Source organism: Podarcis liolepis, assembly GCF_965112155.1.
Source record: "Podarcis liolepis genome assembly, chromosome: 10".
NCBI lineage: Eukaryota > Metazoa > Chordata > Lepidosauria > Squamata > Lacertidae > Podarcis > Podarcis liolepis.
In genome coordinates, this window is record NC_139562.1 from 15118856 (window position 1) to 15140876 (window position 22021).

Below are 22021 nucleotides of genomic sequence, written 5' to 3' on the forward strand. Positions count from 1 at the left end.
AGATAGAAGGAGCACCTATGGGATCACCCCTCTCACCGGTCATCGCAAATTTGTACATGGAACACTTTGAAACCAATGCTTTAGACAAGTCAGAACACAAACCCAAACTTTGGCTCAGATATGTTGACGACACCTTTGTAATTTGGCCACACGGGAAAGAAAAACTAGATAGCTTCCTCACACATCTCAACAGCCTACACCCCAAAATACAATTCACTATGGAAATAGAAGCCAACAACCAACTTCCCTTCCTTGACGTCCTAATCTACAAAAAACCTGATGGCCCACTAGGACACACTATCTACCGGAAAAAAACACACACCAACCGCTACTTACATGCACAATCACACCACCACCCTGCACAAATAAACTCCGTAGCCAAGACTCTCATCTCCAGAACCAAACGCCTGGCTGACAAAGACCACTTGACAACTGAGTTACAGAATCTCTCAAATGTGTTAATCGCCAATGGATACCAGCAAAACAGGGTCACGAAGCTAATCCAAAAAGAAACACCCCCCAAAAACCAAGACACAGAAGAAAACAATGGCATGGCCCTCCTTCCTTATATCAAGGGCACTACAGATAAAATTAGCAAAATCCTCCATAAACACAATATCAAAACAGCCTTTTGCACCAACCAAAAAATAGCCAATATCCTCAGAAACCCCAAAGATAAAATCCAGTTGGAAAACCAAGGGGTCTATGAAATACCCTGCAAAGTCTGCCCAGCCACGTACATTGGACAAACAAACAGACGAATAAATGCACGTATCGCAGAACACAAGAATGCCGTCAAAAAAGAAGAAAAAACCTCCTCTCTTTTCCAACACATGAAAGAAACAGGACACGAAATTAATTTTGCAGATTCCAAATTGCTCTTTAACATGGAACATCACCACAAGAGAATAATCATGGAAGCCATCGAGATAGAGAAACACCCTCACAACATGAACAAGCGTGACGACACGTCCCGCCTGCCAGACATCTGGAAATTAGCCCTCCCCACAAAAACCGACACCAGAACCAGAGGCACACAGAACGCCATCACCAATCAACCACACCAGACCCAAACCCAGACCCTCTCCACAGATAAATTACAGACACCATCCAGTAGCCAAACCATAGTGGCACCTCCGGATGCTGCACCCCCCTGCAATCCCTACACAGATCTGGCTGGCACAGGGCACAAAACCACAGCTCGCCCCTATACACGAAGCCAAGCCAGAGCACAACTAAGTGCAGTACAGCCATCTTCTCAGAAAAACTCTTCACAAACTCAAGAGGTCAAGACACGAAAGCTTTAGCAACTAATCCACACCTAATGACCCACCTAAGTGGTACTCAGAATATCACTCAAGAAATCACTCAAGATATCCCTCAAGTAATTAAGGAACAAAAGAAGAAAAGGCACACTAACCTGGGAACTTCCTCTCTGCCCAGAACGTTGGAGGCTATACACCACACCCCCTCAACAGTATTTATAGGAACTCAAACACTGAGATCCTGCTCTGTTCCAGTAACAAGAAGCCGAAAGCACCAGCCTGAAGATGACGAGTGAGACCTCGTCGAAACGTCGCCTAGACACCCCAACTCTTACACGGGAAGACACCCGAAGACACCTAAACCTGCATTCCTGTACCCGTGAAAATCTACGAAAGCATATATATATATATATATATATATATATATATATATATATATATCATTTTAATAAAATTATTTAAAAGGAAAAAAAGGAAAGGCACACTAGAAGAATTGTCAGTGTTATGGGAAAGACGTATTAAAAAGGTGCATTTGACCAAGCCTGCAACATTCAAACACACACACAAAAACCCCTGGGGGAAAAAAAGATTGTCTACCTTCGTTCATCTGGTTCAGCTGGTTTGTTCCTTTGAAGAGCCACGAGGGAAGAAAAGGGTACCAGGTGCCAATGTAATTCTGCAACCCTCCCTAAGCCCTTAGGAGAGAAAGGGATACAAATTGAAACAAATGAAGGCTGTCTAATTACAACTCAACTCCCTCCCACCCTATCCTATAGGCTTATGTTGATGAACAACATGCAAATCATAATACATACCAACAGCAAACTCCAGACATAGGTCCTTATGTAGTCGAATATCACTAGGCTCAGGAAAACCCCAAGGTTCATTTATTTCTTAACTGCATTTATAGCCCACCTTTTTCTCCAAGGAGCAAAACGTGGCATGCATGGGTCACCCCTCCTCATTTAATCCCCACAACAACCAATGCAGATAGGCTACGCTGAGAGGCAGTGAATGGCCCAAGGTCACTCAGTGAGCTTCATGAGAATTTGAACCCTGGTCTTCCAGGTCCTAGTCCAGCGCTTTGACCATTCCTCTAGGAAACCAAAAGGTTTACAAAAGTTGTTAGTAAAAAAAACCCCCACAGAAAACTCAAACCCTAAGAGAGGAACCCTGCTAACAGGCCAGTGCAAATGGAGCATGCTCAGTGGCCACCAAATGTTGACTGGCAGTTACAGGGGACAGGGGAATGGAATGGAGTAGCTTGGGAAAGGATGTGGCTGGCTGGGATCCTGAACAGGAGCACTCCGCACTGAAATGTTTTCTTGCAGCCCCACTTGTATAAATTAGGAAACAGGGCATGGAGGCAATTATCTGTCCTGACCCAGAGCTTTCCCCACAAAAACCTGCTCTTTAAAGCTGAATCAATTTGGGTTTCCATAGACTGACATTTGCTCCAATTGAGCTTTAGAGAGCGGGTTTTCGCTGAGTATGCTCTGGAGCAAAAAGAAAAAAGAAAAAAAGCGTTTGGACACAGAACTTTAAATCGCGGACTGTGCCTGGAAAGAGCGGAGGAAAGGTAAGTGTGGATAAACCCAGAGGGGGCTTATTGTGTTTCTTCGAGTTTTTATTGTGTATTTTGGGTTCTTATTTTGCATTTTTATGTTGTGAACCTCCTTGTGATCTTTGAATGAAGGGCAGTACAAATTTAATGTTGTTGTTGTTGTTTTGTTGTTGTTATTCCTGCCAAACCCGCACTTAAAAGCCCTTGGCTGATGTGCTACATTTGAGTAACCCATCAGTCAAATCCATCTTCTTCTGTGTGAGAACCCTCCACATAGTATGAAGAACACTATCGTGGCTGCTGGAAGTGCAACAGCAGAGATCATTCAGTATATAACTTAAGGGTTAATTTTGTTGTCATTGTTAGCCAACTACCTGAGGGGGAGCTTTTGCTTAGCAACCAGCCAGAGTGGTGTGATCTGATTGGCTGTGTGCTCCCGGGGATGAGGGATTTATGCTGGTTTATCTCCAGCTGAGCTAGGCCTGCGGACTTCTGCTAGTATAGCCTGGCCAAGTTGGGAGCCTGCTAGCTGAGCTGGAGCTCCTCCATATCCTAACCTGCTCACATTGGCAGATGTAGGGATAAGATTGCTCCCTTAGTTGGCTGTTAGCTGTTTTTATGCTGTTGTAGTGCATGCATTTCGATGTGCTTGTATCATGCCTTTTTGCTGTGAGCTATTCCCCAAATCCAATACAAAAATGTACCAAGCTGCTCAGGATGGGACACGCCACTTCAGATGCAGACTGACCAGTATCTCAATAGTAGTATGTGTTCTTTTAATTACCGGTATATTATGCAAAGTGTTTGCAGTTGCTTTTCAGGGCTACACCCTCACAAAGGGACACCCAAGCTGGAGCAACGCGTGCTATAATAGCCACATTAGAGAGGATGCATAACAATTAAAAAGCTGCTCTGTAACACCCAAGCAACCTCATGACACTCTCAGATAAAGGCAACATTGCAGAGGAAGGTTTTCAACGCTCACCTAAAAGTAGAGCAGAATATGGCTGCTAGATTGCTGAGTGGGGCAGTCTGATGGGACCACGTGTCACCAGTCCGGAAATCGCTGCACTGGCTGCCGGTGAACTTCAGGTGTTCATTCCAACAACCACTTGGGACACTATAGTACCAAAGAGATCATCTCCTCAAAATTTCTCAAGCTTCACGATTGTCAAGGGAGGTCTTGGTGGTGCTGGTGTCCCCCCAATTGGCACTTTCTCTGACAGGACCTTCTTGGTGGTGGCTTCCTGTTTGTGGAATGCCCTCCCTGGTGAGGTTCATCTGGCTTCCTGTTAACATTCAAGAAGATTTTAAAGACATTCCTCTTCACTCTGGCATTTGATGGCTAAAAGATTCAGTTCCCGACAACCTTGAAACTATTAACTGTGAGGATACATGATTGCTTTTAAAAAGATGTTTTTAATGTTTTAATTTTTTTAATGTTTTGCTGCTTTATTGCTTGTCCCCCTAGGTTTCTTTGGGACAAATTTAATCTAATTATTATTATTATTGCCTGGTACAGATAGGGTGAGGCTCAAGTCTACAGGAAGGAGGTTTCAATTCTACAGCTGCCACCAAGAAGGTCTTGTTTCTTTTCCATACTGCTGAACCAATCTTAGCAGCAGACACATGAGAACAACCCCTGAAGCTGATCTTAGTGTACAAGCAGGGTTATATGGGTGAAAACAGCCCTCCAAATAACCTGGTCCCAAGTCATTGAGGGCTTTGAAAGGTTAATTCCTGCACTTTCAATTGGACCTGGAGGTTGACTGGCAGCCAATGAAGATGACACAAAATTGGTGTTACGTTTTCAGGCTTTCCGACCTCCACCAGCATCCACAAACAGCTGCATTTTATACCAGCTGCAATTACCATATTGGCCTCAGAGGCCGACCCCAATAAAGTGCATTGCAGTTTCGAGGAATCCTGTGCATGGATGGCCGAGGCCACTTCAAATAGGTTTGCAATTAGCAGGTGTTTTCGGAAAGCGCTCCTGACAACAGCTGTTACCTGTGACTCACCAGACAACTGCAAGTCCAGGACTACTGCCAAGCTATCCTCCTGGCCCTTTAAAAGGAATACAATCCCATCTGCACGCCCCTATCCACATGTGATGATTGCCAAAACAGCCAATCTTCAAAATTTGCACTTCTCAGAATTTTGCAGTGCAGTGCCCACAGCAAACTGTACAGAACTGCGTATAACTAGGATAAAATGTGCATAAAATACACATGTATTAGTGAAAATAACATGCAAAAATGCATTTTATCAGGGGGAATTGCTTTGGAAAAATGTGTATATTAGTCAAAATTGCATACAAAAATGCGTGCATTGGGGAGGGGGGGAAATCGCTGAAAAAAGCTGGTGAATTTTCATAAGGATTTCTGTTTTAAAATCATGGTTTTTAAGGAAATGTGGAAAATTTAACTTAAATATGAACCCCCCCCCAAAAAACTTGCAGAACCAAAAGTGACAGATTTATTCATCTCGAACAAGGACTCATCCCTCCCAGTTCTCCACGAACCCTCAAAACTGCTAGGAGATGCTCTGGACCAAATTTTGCAGGTGTGCAAGAAGAGAGGAGGAGGCAGCAAAATACCATTGTCTGAGTGGAAGTCTGTCTGTTCAGCACTGAATACAACCCTCTGTTTCACTTCCCCTGTCTCAGATTAAGTTTTGGTCAGTAGCAAGCAGCAGTATTTATATTGTGCTTGTTTAGTGCTCAAAACACTTCACAGCGTCTTGGGGAATGTAGATGTTTGGAAGAGCTGCAAGGGATTCAGTGGGCGAAGTTGACAAAACAGCATGCAAAAACTCGGTGTGCATGGAATATACCTCCCACATAGAGAATTCTACAGACCTTTGCAAGGGTTTGAGACAGAATAATCAAGTGCTCTGCAGCTGATCAGAGATTTATTCAGTTTCATCCGAATCCTAATGACCCAGCAGGCTCTTTGCACATCCCACTTGCAAGACAAATGTTACCACTATTAACTGCTTTGCTCAATCGCTTGCTTTTCCACTGGTTCCCATCTGTCATAGTTTAAGAGCTGGAACATTTTCAGACGAGAGCAATTGTGATAAGATTATCTTCAGAGCAGCTCCCTACACAGATGCTATGTAGGATAGGAAGCAGCCAACAAGGCCAAACAAGACGCCCATCAAAACGCAGGTTTTTCTAGCCGAGCCTGTCTTGCCTTGAATGGCAAGAAGCAAATACATCTGCAAGGATTAGCAAACACCATTTGATGCAAACGAATCAGGAGTGCCTGACGTGAGCAATGCTTGCAGTCAAAGCAGCTTCAAGGGAGTGACAAATGGCGTGAAGTCATTTAATGTATCTAAGTAAAGACAACCGTGGACAGAGCATCTTAATTGTTGCATTAAGTGCATTTAGGTGAACTCAATAAAGATTGATTTCTTTATTGTGTTTTCCAAGTAATGTATGTTTTTTTTCTTTCAGAAAGTCCTTGCTTGCCTAAGCTAGGGTCTTTCCAAGTTGTCCTGCTAGGAGACAGGGTTATTTCCTGTTGCTTTATTTAGACACAGGCTTCTGTAATACAGATGTGTGAACCAGAGGAGGTTGGTTGGTCTATCAGGGTGAATGGCACACTACCCCATCAACCTCAGTTTGTCCCCAATCACTTACCGTATTTTTTGCTCTATAAGACTCACTTTTTCCTTCCTAAAAAGTAAGGGGAAATGTGTGTGCATCTTATGGAGCGAATGCAGGCTGCGCAGCTATCCCAGAAGCCAGAACAGCAAGAGGGATTACTGCTTTCACTGCGCAGCAATCTCTCTTGCTGTTCTGGCTTCTGAGATTCAGAGTATTTTTTTTCTTGTTTTCCTCCTCCAAAAACTAGGTGCGTCTTGTGGTCCGGTGCGTCTTATAGAGCGAAAAATACGGTACCTGCCTTCTTACCAGGAGGTGGCTCTGCTGCTTGGCTCTCTGGCCCCACCTTCTGTTGGCCTCCTTGCTTTGTGCCCTACCAGTATTTATTTATTGAATTTATATCCCGCCCCTTCTCCTCAGTATCCATGGGCGCTGTTCACCAGTGATGTCAACTTGCCTTTCTCTTGTTTACTCAAACTGTGGGACTTTGGAAAGTCTGGGGCTCATTCATGGACACATAAATGAGCCACAATTAATATATCAGAGACACACAGCCAATCTCTCTATAGTCAGCAAGCATGGTGGACTTTGTTGCTGTAAATTAGGAACCTTCTCCCCCACCAGAAACCGAAACTTAAACAGCACCACATAAACTGGATATTGATTATCTTCTATGTACTGATGGAAAGAGGCAAAGCTCCGGTAAATATTGCCAAATCAATAGTTCTGGAGAAATAAGTGAGTGCAATAATGAGATCTCATTGTAGCAAAACAAATCCATGGTGGCTTATTGCCAAGATCAGGCGGCAGCTGTGTCATGAATGCATGGCACCACCAGAATGTCTGGAAAGGTGTGTGGAGCTGTGTCAGTTCTGTGTGCAAGTGTCACTTTCTCATACAGACACTATTTTCCCATGGCAGTCAGTTCCTGGCAGGGATACACAACAAATTCACAACTTATCGGTTTCAATAATCTATTTTTATCTCGTACAACCCTGGGGGCTTCAAACTATGATGCAGTTTTTAAATTTGTTAAATAAAAATAAAAGAACTTAACTAACCAGCAGATCAAAATGTAGCTATCCTTTGGATTTTTCACTACCCTGAATTGCACCAAAGCAAGTGTTGATCCTGTTGCTTTTGTCCATGGAGTTTTCTTGGCAGGGATACTGGAGTGGCTTGCCGGTTCCTGCTCCAGGTGGATCACGTTTAGTCAAAACCCTCCACTATGACCTGTCCATCTTGGGTGGCCCTGCATGGCATAGCTCATAGCTTCTCTGAGTTATTCAAGCCCCTTCACCACGACAAGGCAGTGATCCATGAAGGAGTGATCCATGAAGGAGCCATGATGGGGTCATGAAGACTCAGACACTACTAAAGGACTAAACAACAAAAGTGTTGATCCACACATCCCAGGGCATTTTCCCATCACTGCCCTTATTGCAAAAACTCCAGTATTTGGAGGAAGTAGGTTGTTGCACAGGACCTCCCAAGCAACTCTAATTGTGCAACGTGGTGTGATTGAAAACAGGAACTGTCCCAAAGCACCCATGGTTGGTCTAAAACCCCACACCCGGATATCCCAATTGGTTAAAAGCAGGATTTTTTTTAAAAAATGGGGCAATATTAAACATGCATTCCCTTAATCTGATGTGGAAAGAGCTGTAGCAGATCCTCCTGTTTATGTAGCCTGGGCTCCGAAATGTACACTATAGCCACGGGGCTCAGTTGCTTCATCGCTCCTTCATCAAGATTAGGGACCACATTGACATTCATTGGAGAACAGCCAGAACATAAATATGGATAGTCTAGTATGTACAGGTACTAGCAGCTGTAGATTTTGTCAGTGTTCCATATGTTTTGTTTTTCTTCAATTCTATTGCAATGCATTTGTATTCTCTGTGTTAAGCCGCCCTGGGAATACTGACATGTTGATGGTGTGGGGATATGGATTTAGTAAATAAAGATAACAACAATTCTATTAAATCTTAATGCAAACATTAAAATATTTAAGAATGAGGGTCTCACACTTGTCAGTTACCCCAGTGCCTTCACACTCATTGAGCTGGATCCAGACTTAGTCATTCTTAAGGCAGATCCATTGAAATCAATGGGTCTTAAGTTATTTCAGTGCGTCTTCTCTAAAGCTGCATTCGTTAACTGAGAGTAAGCAACTCTAAATTCAACAGGACTAGACATGGGCAGGATTGCACTATTAGTCTGGTTCCAACCCATAGACCACAATACTGGAAAATGAGAGCAAAGCTATTTCTTAGTGAGAAACTATGTGAAATACTCCTTACACGGTGTGTGTGTGTGTGTGTGTGTGTGTGTGTGTGTAAGTGTGTAAATGGGATAGAGACTGTTATGTACTGAAGTTCTCACCCTGGGCCAACAGGGGGATACTGTAGATAGTTTTCACTCAGGTCCACATATGCAAATAAGGAATTGAAAGTTACGTTCAGTGATTGGATAGTTACAGAAAGTTGTTACTGTTGCCTTGTAGTTGAGCTCTATATAAGCAGGTTGGCTGAACCCTTCAGCTCAGTTCTGTTCTGGCCTGTGAATAAACAAGAGCTGTATGCAGAATCACTGTGTCGTCTGATATGTTCACCCACAACTTAACACTTACTTCACCCATTCCCTCAGCTCTGCAACTTTACAGGATATGCTCAAGTAAATTCAGCACAAAAAGAAAGAATAAAGGAATAAATACCAGTGTCAAAGGGCAGACTCAAAGAAATAGAAATAAAAGATGGTGAATATAATTCTACAAGAGGGGTCGGGATGTAATGTCTGAGGGAGCACACAGAAAAATCATTCTAGTGCTGCAAACCCTTTCAGACCCCACAAGTATAAATTTATCTAGTTGGTCTAGTCATTAAAACGGTTCAATCTTATTGTCACCTCCCCCTGCTACAAAATGTTTTAGAGAAGTCTGAAATACTTTATAAAAGGAAACAATTTACCCATCAACAAGACTTTATAGCATTGGTCAGCACTGGCCTTGAACTGAGAAGAAATGCAATCCCAGGCACAGGGAACCTGTTGCCCACCAGACATTTTGGGCTCCATTGGCCATGCTGGCTGGGACTGATGGGAAACGGAGTCAAAGAGCCTCTGAAGGGTACCAAGTTCCCCATCCCTGCTTTATCCACAACAAGAACCTTCCATACTTGTTCAAAACCATGTTCCTATGTTGATACATTTCCACACCTTTGCTATCTACAATTTAACTGCAGTCAAGGCGTGGACAATTCAATGACTACAGAGATTGCCTCTGGATTGAAGATGCTGAAAACTATTATCCCCCGTGTTGACAGGAGCCAGAATCTGCTCTCAGGATTTTTATTTTTATTTTGCAGTTTTGGGACACCACTATCATGCATGGCAGCTGTGCTGGTCCCGGGGGTTACCGTGCGGCATGGTCCAAGTCCAGTCCGAGGTAGAGGGTGTGGTAGGGAGGCTGTCCATCAAGGCTGAAGCAGGGTCCAGGGCAAGGAGTCGGGTGTGGTCAGGAACTCTGGCAGAAGAGCAGGGCAAGGTGCCAGCAGGAACATGTTACCAACAATGTTGCTCCCGCAACCTGGGACTGGGCTGGCTTTTATCTGCCCCGAGGCCTAGGGCGGTCCCGGCCCACAGGTGACTCGCCTCTCCTGGCCTGGAGGCGAGTACTCCTCCTGCGGGAACTTAGTTCCCTCCGCCTCTCTGCCCTGAGCCTCTGCAGCTCAGGAGAGGATGGAGGGTTACTGGACCCAGAGGCAACCTCACCTTCCCCTGACGGGGCTGAGAGTGGAGCACCTGAAGGCAATGGGTCCTCGATCACCTCCGGAGCCAGAGCAGATTCAGCTGGTGTCTGCTCCTGAGGATCCGGCACAGGTGAGGGCCCTTCAGGTTCAAGCCCCAGCCCCGGCTCAGCTGGTCCTGGAGGCGGGGACTACTGTGCAGGCTGGGATTCCTCAGGTTCAGCCTCTGAATCCGATTCCCAGGCCATCACATCAGCAGGGCTGACTAACTTCTCAAAGCTGTGTGCATACAATGAACATAAAACCGAAAATCAAAAGGTGGAAAGGCACAGATCTGAAGAAGGTAAACCACTTAGATTGCAGGGAAATTCATCTTGCATTCCTTGTATATCTTCACCAGTTAGGTACGGTGAGGTATACGTGAACAGATAAGCCGAGGAAGCTGATATCTCTTGGAATGCTGAATGTATCTGGCATTTCTTTACCTTATTGTCGCATTAAATAAGGTAAGGAAGATTATGCGCAAGCATTTTGATCAAGGGATGCAGTGGTGCAGAAGACTATCATGTGCCTTTCGTCAGCTTAGCTTTAGTTAATGGTCCCATGCCATAGGTCTATTTTAGAGGAGGGCAGCACAAACAGTAACTCACGTCACATCAAAGGGGCATCACAGACTTGGTAAGGATTGCTGAGCAGGACAGGTTCCCCCTACCATTCCAAAGGCCAAACTAGACATGTTTTGCCCCATGCCTGTGCCCTTAAGCGCAGGGCTTCTATTTTTTCTTAAGTACACAAATTACCAGGGACTGGTAGGGCAAAAGCCAGGGAGACCAACAGTAGATGGCGCCAGACCCAGTGACTGGCAGAGCCAACTGATTCTGGCTGTGCCTCCAGCTTCCTCCCTGCTAAGTTCTACAAGGGGCAACACAGAGACACCAAGGCTGCATACGTGTCATGCATTTAAAGAACATGCTTCCCTGAAAAGCATCCTGGGAGCTGTGGTTTGTTCAGGGTGCTGGGAATTGTAAATCTGAGAGGGTAAACTGCAGTTCCCGGGATCCCAGGGTGTGGGGGGCAGACAATGTGCTGAAAATGAATGGTATATGTGCAGCATAAGGAGGAGGAAGCTGACTTGACTTGCAAATAAGAAGGCAGGAAGGTGGGAGGCTGACTTGAGGTAGGTGGGCAATTCCTGTTTGCCCTAATGGAGCAGCCTACATTACGGATGGGGGGCTGATCTGGACCAGGGCCCTAGTGTGGTGGTAGAGAGAAGCTTTGCAAGCAAACTCCCCTCGATTAGGAACAGTCTCTCCCCAGAATCACCCCCATGAGTAGTGCTGGATTTACGTATAAGCTAAATAAGCTATAGCTTAGGGCCCCACTCTCTTGCCGCCCCCCCCCAAATTAAAGGAATAAAACCTTGATGCACATTTCCAAATAAACTAAAACCTACATACAGCAACAGTGTTTTATGTTGTGTAGGCTCCTAGGATGTAAGTAATGGGACCTGCCCACTAGCCTGCTTCCTAAAATATCACTGGTTTGCTCATTTCTATATATAGGGTGCCTACATTCTGCATGGACTGGTTGCACGGCAACATGTGCAAATGGCTTGAGATACCTATTAGGTCCATAAATTACCACAAATAAACAGTGACAATTTGTTGTTGACAAAGGACAGCTGGAAATATAAAGGGCCCCATTACCTCCAGTAGCTTAGGGCCTCATCAAACCTAAATCCAGCCCTGCCCATGAGGTACAGGAACATAGCTGATAACAACATCAAGGGTAGGAGAACAGGGTAGCTCCAGACACACAGTTGTGCCCCCATCCCTCTCAGCAGTCAAAAACCTTTCAGGAGGGGGCTTGATGGAGATACCTTCTCCCTTGCCAACGTCGGTGGCAATTCTTAACCCAGTGCATGCAAACACACTTTCAGAAGCAGAGGCAATCTCGAGTTATGATCTAATTTAACATGCTAAGTTTTTTTTTAATTCCTCCCCCCTTAAACCTCATTTACATCCTGCAACACAGATTTTAAGGACAAACCTCTTTGATCTTTTTAAAAAGGGCAGCAAATGTCTGCCCTTAATTGTATTTGAACATTTCTAGGTAACTTGTAAGTAATAAGGACAGGGAGATTCGTAGCACTGGAATTTGCATACAGCCAATTAGCATTTCAAAGGGGAATCGACAAATTGTTAGCTGTAGCCCTGATGCACAGATATATGGCTGGGAAAAGGGTTAGGTGTGCAGTTGTTCTAGGTAGCTTCATAAAAACATAAACAGAGTCACCTCAGATCTAAGAAATATGAGGATGAAAGGAGGGCCTGGTTATATTGCAAGGAAGGTTTTAGATTTTTATAAGCAACCTTTTCCTGAAATATGACTGCAGACGTTTATGCTTCCCTTTGACTTCATTCATGTAATTACAGAATTCTAATCTTAATTCAAGGCATTTGAACTACTTAATAATCAGGGAAGAGAGAGGCATTCCGGTCTGTCACTACATCTTTGCTAAGTCTGGCAACTGCTTTGCACATCCCAGATCTAAAAATGCTTCTTTTTCTGCATTGATCAAATGGGTTGGCAAACTTTTGGCTTTTAAATGTTTGATAAGCAGTTTGGTATTTTTTTAAAAAAACAACAACAACATAAATCCTGTAATTCTCTTTGAGACACTTTTGTTAAAAGGGATGAACATATATCATAAAATAATAGTAATAGTAATAATTATTACTCCCAGAGGCATTTCCTTAAACCTGAAGCACAGCTTCAGAGTGTTGGCTTTAAGAGAGATACAAGAAAGATCACTGGATGTTAAGAAAAACCTGTTACATTTTCCAAGAGCTAAGTTGCTAGGAACTGTGGTGCCTTGCAAATTCTTTAGGATTAGCAAATTACTTAAATGTAGTACCTACGGAGAGCAAGGGCAGATTCATGCATCTGTTACTGACTTCCTCATCCCTAGAAGCTCCATCACTCGCAGCAGCAGCTCTCACCATCATCAGGTTTGCTGTAGTGTAAGTTAGACCTGCCCTGAAAAGGGAACAGAAGAAGCTACCTCATATATACACCAAGTGATACCCTGCCTTATATATATACCAAGTGAGACTGGCAGCAGCTCTCCTGAGTTTGGGGCAGGGGTCTTTCTCTGTCTGGAGATGTGGGAGACTGACCCTGGGACCTTCTGCACGCAAAGCAAATTACTGAGCTAGAGCCCAGCGAGTCAATGCCGCCAAAAAGTCTCACTGCCACCTACAGATCAAGCTTTCCACCTGTGACTGGCTTTGACACACCACGTCTCTCCCCCAGATGTGCACTGGCAGCTGTGGAGAACACTGTGTATATTTCAGCTTGGCCCTTTCCCAAAGGGATATCATAGAAAAGGTGAGAGAAATGGCAACCATTCCCTAATAGGAAAAGCCAAAGTGTTTGGGGCTTTCAGAAAAATATTATAGGACCCAAGCAGAAGTGGGCAGAGCTTTATCTAATGGAGAGAATGGACAGGGATTTTGTTTCTGTCCCTCTCTCTTTAATACTAGACGTTGGTCACATCCACATCATATATTAAAAGGACATGGCTTCCCACAAAGAATCCTGGGAACTGTAGTTTCTTAAAAAAGGGAACTGTGAATTGTAGTTCTCTGAGGGCTAAACTACAGTTCCCAGGGTGCTTCCACTTTAGTCATCCGCTTTAAATGCTCCTTAAATGCATAATGTGGCTGTGACAAGGCAAACAAAAGGAAGATAAGAACCTAGGAATCTGCCTTATAGTAAGTCTGACCATTGACCCAGCTAGCTCCCACCTAAGCCTCACTTTATTATATTACTGCTGCTGGTGGTTTGATTAGAGGTGGCATGCCCTTGTAAAAAATGACCTGTCTGTGAAAGGTTGGATTGCCAGAGTCTGGCTTCTGGCGTTGCATGAAAAATCCATCACTGCAGTCCTTCTAGAGACCCCAAAGTCAAAGACAAATCCATTAATATGTCCATCATCCTCTGTGCTGGCAAAGGGTCACTTTTAATTATGCTGCTGCAAAATCACACATGGGTCTTTGGCCCATGTCACCTATGGCCACACGGTGCTACCAGTGACCAGCCTGTACAATATATGTGGACCTTGAGGTAATCTCACATACGAAACTGCTGGATCAGGCAAATAGCCCATCTAGTCCAGCATCTGCTTCTTACACTGGCCAACCAGATGCTAGTGGCAAACCCACGAGCAGGACCTAAGCAGAAGATCTGATTTTCAGCAACTGGTATTCAGAAGCATTGCTGATTCCTATTGTGGAGGCAGAAACTAGCCATCATGGCTAGTAGCCACTGGCAGCCTAATCCTGCATACATTTATCCAGTCCTCTTTTGAAACCATCCAGTTCGGTGGCCATCACTGCCTTTTGCATGAGCGAGTTCTATAGTTTGACTATGTGTTGCAGAAATAAATACCTTTCTTTTACCCATGCCAAATTTCCCAGAATCAACATCATTGGGTGTCCACCACAATCAGCTTCATTGGCTCTAGTGTTGTGAGAGAGAGGGAGGAAAACGTCTCTTTCTCTCCACTTTCTCCATGTCATGCCTAATTTTGTCAGCTCCCATCATGCCAACTCTTGCTTGCCTTTTCTCCAATGCGGCAACCTTTGAGGAGAGGCAATGAGAGTGGCACACAGCATTCCAAATGTGGTCGCACCATAGCTTGGCAAAACATCAACATGACAGGGTCACGGCGCTCCAGGGTTTGTCCCTGTTGTTGTTTGTTTAAGGTTTCGGAATGTGCTGTCTATATTTCATGCATTTTGGGAAATTCTACAGAAATGTTTTCATTCATATATACCAGGCATAGGCAAACTCCGACCCTCCAGATGTTTGGGACTACAATTCCCATCATCCCTAGCTAACAGGACCAGTGGTCAGGGATGATGGGAATTGTAGTCCCAAACATCTGGAGGGCCAGAGTTTGCCTATGCCTGATATATAACCATACATTGCCGTGTATCAGACGAGGTTTTTTTAATTAAAAAATTACATTTAAAACTGGGGGGGGGGGGGCGTATTATACACGAATAGTGCATTGGGGGGGGGACGTGTGATTGGTTGCTGCCATGAGCCGGAGAATGTGAGTGGCTATTGGGTGTGTTATTGGTTGTTGTGGCAAGGGCTTGTATTGATTGGCAGTTGCTGCGGCAATCGGCCAGGCGATAGGTGGCTTCTCCTGGTGTGGGGACAGACGAGAGGCAACATGTGAAAGGGGTGTAGTTCAGGGGGTTGAGCGATTTTCGGCAATCCCCCCTGAAAGAAAGCTCAACAACTCTGGGCAATCTCCCCCCATTTTCTTAATTTGGAGTCCCCCAAAATAGGGAGTGTCTTATACATAGGGGAGTGTTATTCATGGAAAAATTAAGTGTGTGTGTGTATGTGTGTGTATCACTTAATGCAGTCAGAGAATAGCTTGCCTGTTGCAGATGCTTCCAGGCACAATCCGTTTAGCATGTAGCATGCTGTGTGTTGAACTGGGAGCAGACAGCAAGTGGTGAGAATGCATTGGCTGAAGCGCAGTCCACATGTCTGCTCCCACCAGTTTGATTTAATTGGCCTCCTGTAGCTCTCGAGAAACACTTGCTTATGTTAATCATGCTGTGTTGAGAGCTGGCTGCACAAATACTCGTTCAGATGTTGCTGAGCCCCTGGAGGAAGAGTCCATGGTCACTGTCAATTGTTGCACATTCTAGAGATGCGGGAGGAGCCCCCACTGCTCTGCTCTGAATCTTAATGTTGAAAAACCAGCTGGGTCTCTTGTCTTTATTTATCTCTCCCCCCCCCCCCGATCACTAAAAACTTCATTTCTTCATTTTGGAGGCAAGAAAGGTTTTTTCTTAAGCAGACTTTTTAATTCTCATGGCAATTAACTGCCCGGTGTGCTTGAAGCAAGAGCCAAGCAAAGGAATCCAGGTGTTTCTGTTGAAATCAGAGGGTCAATGGATGCTTAATTCCACAGAAATAGAGGAGGCGGAGGAGATAAAGAAGAAGAAAAGGAATGTGCTGCAGACATCTAGAGGTGACAGTGAATTTTGTGAAGCTTGGGTGCAGAGACATGCTTCTGGGACTTGCTAATGCTGGCTTCAAAGAGAACGGCATTAGAGACCTGTTAAACTGTAATGTTAAAGTGATATCTAAAATATATAAGATGTTATTGGAATGGGAGGCAAAGGATGAACAAGTGAAATCTTGGGCAATAGATATTGGTCAAAACATACAAATGGAAGCATGGGAACGATTATGGAATATGGATATAAAATTTACAACATGTTATGGTTTCATTATATGAAAATGTTATATAGATGGTACCTAACACCTAGTGGATTGGCAAAAATGTATAAATCAAAATCAAATAAGTGTTGGAAATGTAAAGAGAAAGAAGGTAACTTTTTCCATATGTGGTGGTCTTGCAATAAGGTGAAAGCTTAAAGGGAAATGGTGTTTAAGATTTAAGATAAAATTTGTAAAAAACCAACAACTCAGAAGCTTTTCTCTTAGGAATTATGGGATCAGAGCTACCTAAGCAGTATAGAAATTTATTTATGTACGCAACCACAGCTGCAAGAATGTTATTTTCCCCAAAACAGAAGGAAGAAGTGGTCCCAACAAGAGAAGAATGGTCACAGAAACTAATGGAGTATGCAGAAATGACGAAACTTACCAGAAGAATAAGAAATCAAGATAACAAACTTTTTAGAAAGGAATGGAAATGGTTTATTGAGTACTTACAAATGATCTGTAAACAGATCAAGACATTGGCAGGATTATTGTAAAAACCTGCAGTTTCAAAAATATATGTGAGATATAAATGAGAACAGATGAATAAAAGAATAAGTTAAGACAATTTGGAGTATGCCGAAAAGGACAAAAAGAAATGTACAGAACCACAGAAAGAGGGGGAAGGGAGTCGAAGTTGGGAATGTTAAAATTACGGTTGAATAATTGCTGTAATGTATATAAATGAAAATTATAAATGTAATTATATAAAAAAACAAAGATAACAGCATTCAGACTCTCCAAAAGCTTCTCTAGCTCAGATTAAAAGCTGGGAATGCTGATTACTGTTTGTCTTGGCTGGAAAGCAGGGGTGCCCACTTGGGCCCCACAGCAATGATGCCCAACGTAGGCAAGCACCGCGCCATGCCATAATGACGTTGTGACATGCTGTGTCATCATGATGTCATGTCATGTTGCACCATAATGATGGTGCACTGCATGTACACTGACACCACGGTGGCAACTGGACTGAGGCCTTTGCCTCCACAGGCCACCTGCCACGGCTGCTGTCTCCACATGCCGCAAACTCATCCTTGTTGTTGTTTAGTCGTTTAGTCATGTCCAACTCTTCGTGACCCCATGGACCAGAGCACGCCAGGCACTCCTGTCTTCCACTGCCTCCTGCAGTTTGGTCAAACTCATGCTGGTAGCTTTGAGAACACTGTCCAACCATCTCGTCCTCTGTCGTCCCCTTCTCCTTGTGCCCTCCATCTTCCCCAACATCAGGGTCTTTTCCAGGGAGTCTTCTCTTCTCATGAGGTGGCTGAAGTACTGGAGCCTCAGCTTCAGGATCTGTCCTTCCAGTGAGCACTCAGGGCTGATTTCCTTCAGAATGGAGAGGTTTGATCTTCTTGCAGTCCATGGGAACTCATCCTTAAGGACCACCTATTCCCATATGAATCAACCTGAAGCTTGCGATCATCACCTGAGGCCCTTCTTCATGTGCTCCTCCATGAGAGGTCTAGAGGGTTGCAACATGAGAACAGGACCTTTTCTGCTGTGGCTCCCTGCTAGTGGAATGCTCTCCCCAGTGAGGCTCGCCTGGCACCTTCATTACATATATTTAGGCATAATGTTTCTCTTTAACTAGGCCTTTGGCTTAGGCTAATTAGCGTTCTATGCCCTTTTAAATGTGTTTGTAGGAGAGGGGGTTATTAGTTTGTTTTTGTTTTTATTCTGTATTTTGTGTTCTCATTTTATATTTTTATGTTTTGAACCGTCCTGTTATCTTCAGCTGTAGGGCAGTATACAAATTAAATAAATAAATACGTAAATAAAGAAAATAAATGAAATAAAATAAATGAAATGCAATGCAATAAAATAAAATAAAATAAAATAAAATAAAATAATAAATGCTCTCTGTTGGTAACTCCAGTGTTGAGCTGCTGGTTGGACCTCATTTTCACAGGTAAACTTTGGCATTGCCATTGAGTTTCTTAAGCCATTCATTGGTCTCTCCTATTAATTTACTCATACGCCTTCTCTATTAGCTTGTGAAAGGTGAGGCAGTTTAAAAATAAGCAACCATAGCAGTGGGTTTCATTGTGAAGAGAGAGAGAGCCCCCTATCTATATTTAGTCATCGAGGAAATATGTTTCATTTGCTGTGAAATCCTCCCCAATGCATCTCAGAGCAAGATAAAATGAGACAGATTATTGTCATGACTACCACTATTTCATTGCAAGCCGCCAATTCGGAAAATACAAATAATATGTTCCAGCTTCCCTCCAATATCTCATTTATTTGCAAAAAATAAATAAATAGCACTTAGGGTTGCTGGATCATAACCTGGAGATGTGCCATGTCTATGTAAATCCCCAAGAGAAGGAAGATCCATGGCGTTCTCTTCTGCCCTTTCCTACATTTCATAGTAACATAGGAAGCTGCTTTACTCTGAGTCAGACCAATGTTATCTACACTCATAGGAGCCAATTCCTAGGGGCCGAGGTCCCTTGCTCCTACCCCCTAAAATATTTGAGAGAGCCAGGCCTCCCACAAAGTTGATGGGCATTGCCATTCAAATGGTGAGCATGTGTCATGTCTTGATTGATTATGTGGGGCGGGGCTTACCTGGGCCTCTGCAATATTTTATTGCAGTTGGCACCCTTGTCCACACTGAATGGCACCAGGCAGGGATCTACCTGGTGACGCTGCCAGGTGCTGAACCTGGGACACATTAGCATCTTAAAATGCAGAGGTCATTTCCCACACATTTCTGCAGTTCCACTCGTACTTGCACCTTGCTGTCTGCACCGGAGTGGAGGAAAGGATGCTTTCACCCAACACACATTACCTGTTAGGGTACCAGAGGTGTCTCTAGGGGAGTGCGACCAGTGTGGTCACACTGGGCATGAGGCGAGAGGCAGGGGGCTCTGGACTTTGGCATCACACAGGACACCACTGAAATTTGAGATGCCAAGGTCTGCTACTGTGGTTATCCTGTCCCTGCAACCCCCAAACTCTATGCATGAAGCACCAGCCAAAATATTTACTGCCAGCCTTTGTTCAAGCTCTAAGGCAGGAGTGGGCAATTCACTGGTGGACCTCATCTGACTATCTGGGTCCTCTCCCATCTATTAGCTGTACAGTGGGGAGCAGTGAAGACAGTTGCAGACCTTGGGGTCACAAATTTCAGTGGCACCCTGTGTGGCACCTCCCATTCCACTTCATAGTTGCAGTGCCTTGAAGGCTCCACAACCAGTGTGACCGAACCAGTCACGCTCCCCTAAATCCACTTTTGTTGGAGGGGGAAAAGAGCTCTGATATTGTGCAATGTCTGCAGTTTCAGCTCCTGCATCCACAGGATCAAAGCAGAGAATAGAGAGCCCAGCAGAGAGGTCCACTAGTGTTCCGTAAAGGTAAAGGGGCCCTTGAACATTAGGTCCAGTCATGACCGACTCTGGGGTTGTGGCGCTCATCTTGCTTTATTGGCCGAGGGAGCCAGCATACAGCTTCTGAATCATGTGGCCAGCATGACTAAGCCACTTCTGGCGAACCAGAGCAGCGCACGGAAACGCCGTTTACCTTCCCGACGGAGCGGTACCTATTTATCTACTTGCACTTTGACGTGCTTTCAAACTGCTAGGTTGGCAGGAGCAGGGACTGAGCAACAGGAGCTCACCCTGTCACGGGGATTCGAACCACCGACCTTCTGATTGGCAAGGGCTAAGCTCTGTGGTTTAACCCACAGCACCACCCGCGTCCCTTGCAAATACACAAAAAGCATGCATGCAATTTTCAAGATGCAATTGCATTTTTAGTTTTGAAGGCATGAAATAGCAGTACGTAAGGGTCTACAGGCCAGGTGGGCATTGAAATTGTTTGCACTCTTCTGCTGAGGATTCTTTTTTTCTCTTGACACAATTGGATCAGATAAAGAATGGATGGAGAGGGAGAGAGAGAATATAAATAAAACCTATGCAGAAAGTGGAAGGTGAAACTTGAGTGGAGTTACAAATAATTAAATATATGCCTCTGTTTCAATGGAAAAAATAGCTTATTGTGAATTTATGTGTTAAAGAAGTGTGCCTGTAACTGTGTCTGGCTTTACCTACTACTGGGCAGCATTCCACTTGGCCTGAAAATGGTTTCCCACCCCTTCTCTAAGAGAAGGGAATTCCACAACTGCGAGCATGAGTAGCCACCAAGGAACTTGGCTGAGATGGCACTCTCAAATGACCTCAACAATCATGAAAGCAGAATGGAGTAAAAGCACTGTGGCACATAGAGTCTAGATCAGGGCTGGGGAACTGGTTGCCTTCCAGATGTTGTTGAATTCCAACTCCCATCAGTCCCAGCTACCCTTGCCAGTGTTTGGGGATGATGGGACTTGTAGTCCAACAACAGCTCGAAGGCTACAGATTCCCTACTGCTTTTCTAGACAATACAAGGGGCTAAATGCAAAGGGGGGAAAGGTCCCTGTACCTTTAAGAGCATGAGGGAGAATTTGGATGAATGCAGCCTTCTTGGCCCCCCCTCTCTGTGGCTATGTGCACATAGTAGACTTAAAGCACCCCCCTTCAAAGAATCCTGGAAACTGTAGTGTGCTCGGGGTGGAATTATAGATCTGTAAAGAGGAAACTACTGTTTGCAGTATTCTTTTGGGTGTGCATGTGCTTTAAATATATGGTGTGTATGCAGACAAGCTGCACCTGCTAAAACCCGTGTGTAATTTTGAAAGGTAGTGGAGTCCCTGTGCTTATCCTTTTATGCAGAGTTATCTGCAGATGGTTTTTATTTTGGATAATTAAAAAAGAGAGAGAGAAATCTGATCTCCTGCATTCTTCCCTAAAGGCTGCAATCCTCTACACATTTCCTTGAGAGTCAATCCTGTTAACGTCTCAGTTTTGAGTAAACCCGCACAGCCTCAGGCTATAAGCGAGCTGCCCAGAGCCTTCTGCCTGCTTTTCCTTTTCCTGCTTTGCCTGACAAGCAGCCTAAAAGGGGCTTGTTTAAATTCAATTTTGCAAAGTGCAATAATCTTTAAAGTCGGTTAGGAGTTGTACGGCAAGTGACAAGCAAAAGGCAACTTTCACCCCAGACAAATTGGCAGATGGAGACACGGTTTGGACAAGGACGGTGGGTAATTTGCTGCTTGCCCGTGGATGCCTCCTCTGCAGTTCGTTCCTTGTAAGGAAGAGCAAGGAGAGATTGTCAGAAAATAACAGCCAGCAGGCAGGCCGACAAGCCGTCCAGCCCCATATAGCAGAATTGGCAGGCTGTACTCAGGGGCGCTGCTTCAAAACAATCATATGTGCACTGCGTTTCTTGGAAGCCGACGGAGGCCTTGGCACCAATGTCTGTGTTCTTCTGCAGCTGGAATCCTGAAAGCATCTTGACACATAACGAAACTAACGGTTGCTTGAAGGACTTTAAAATGTGCTTTTGTGCAGCAATATAGTCTTCTGAAAACTAGGCAAGAGAGGAGTCAGCATGGCTGTTGTATGCCGGGGGACACCCCTTACTGTCAAACAAGATGATTGATGTTAAATGTGCCAATAGCAGCTTTGGAGGA

At 44.4% G+C, this 22021-nt stretch overlaps 1 protein-coding gene across 1 annotated transcript in view; it reads right to left on the reverse strand.

Annotated features, from left to right (window-relative positions):
- Window positions 1–3956: 3956 nt before the first annotated feature.
- The window catches only part of LOC310687037 (uncharacterized protein), a 131959-nt gene continuing 113894 nt past the window's right edge, over window positions 3957–22021 (reverse strand). Inside the window, exon 4 of the mRNA XM_083461676.1 lies at window positions 3957–4118. Coding sequence (XP_083317802.1) covers window positions 3985–4118 — 134 coding nt within the window. The 3' untranslated portion in view covers window positions 3957–3984. The remainder of the gene's footprint in view (window positions 4119–22021) is intronic.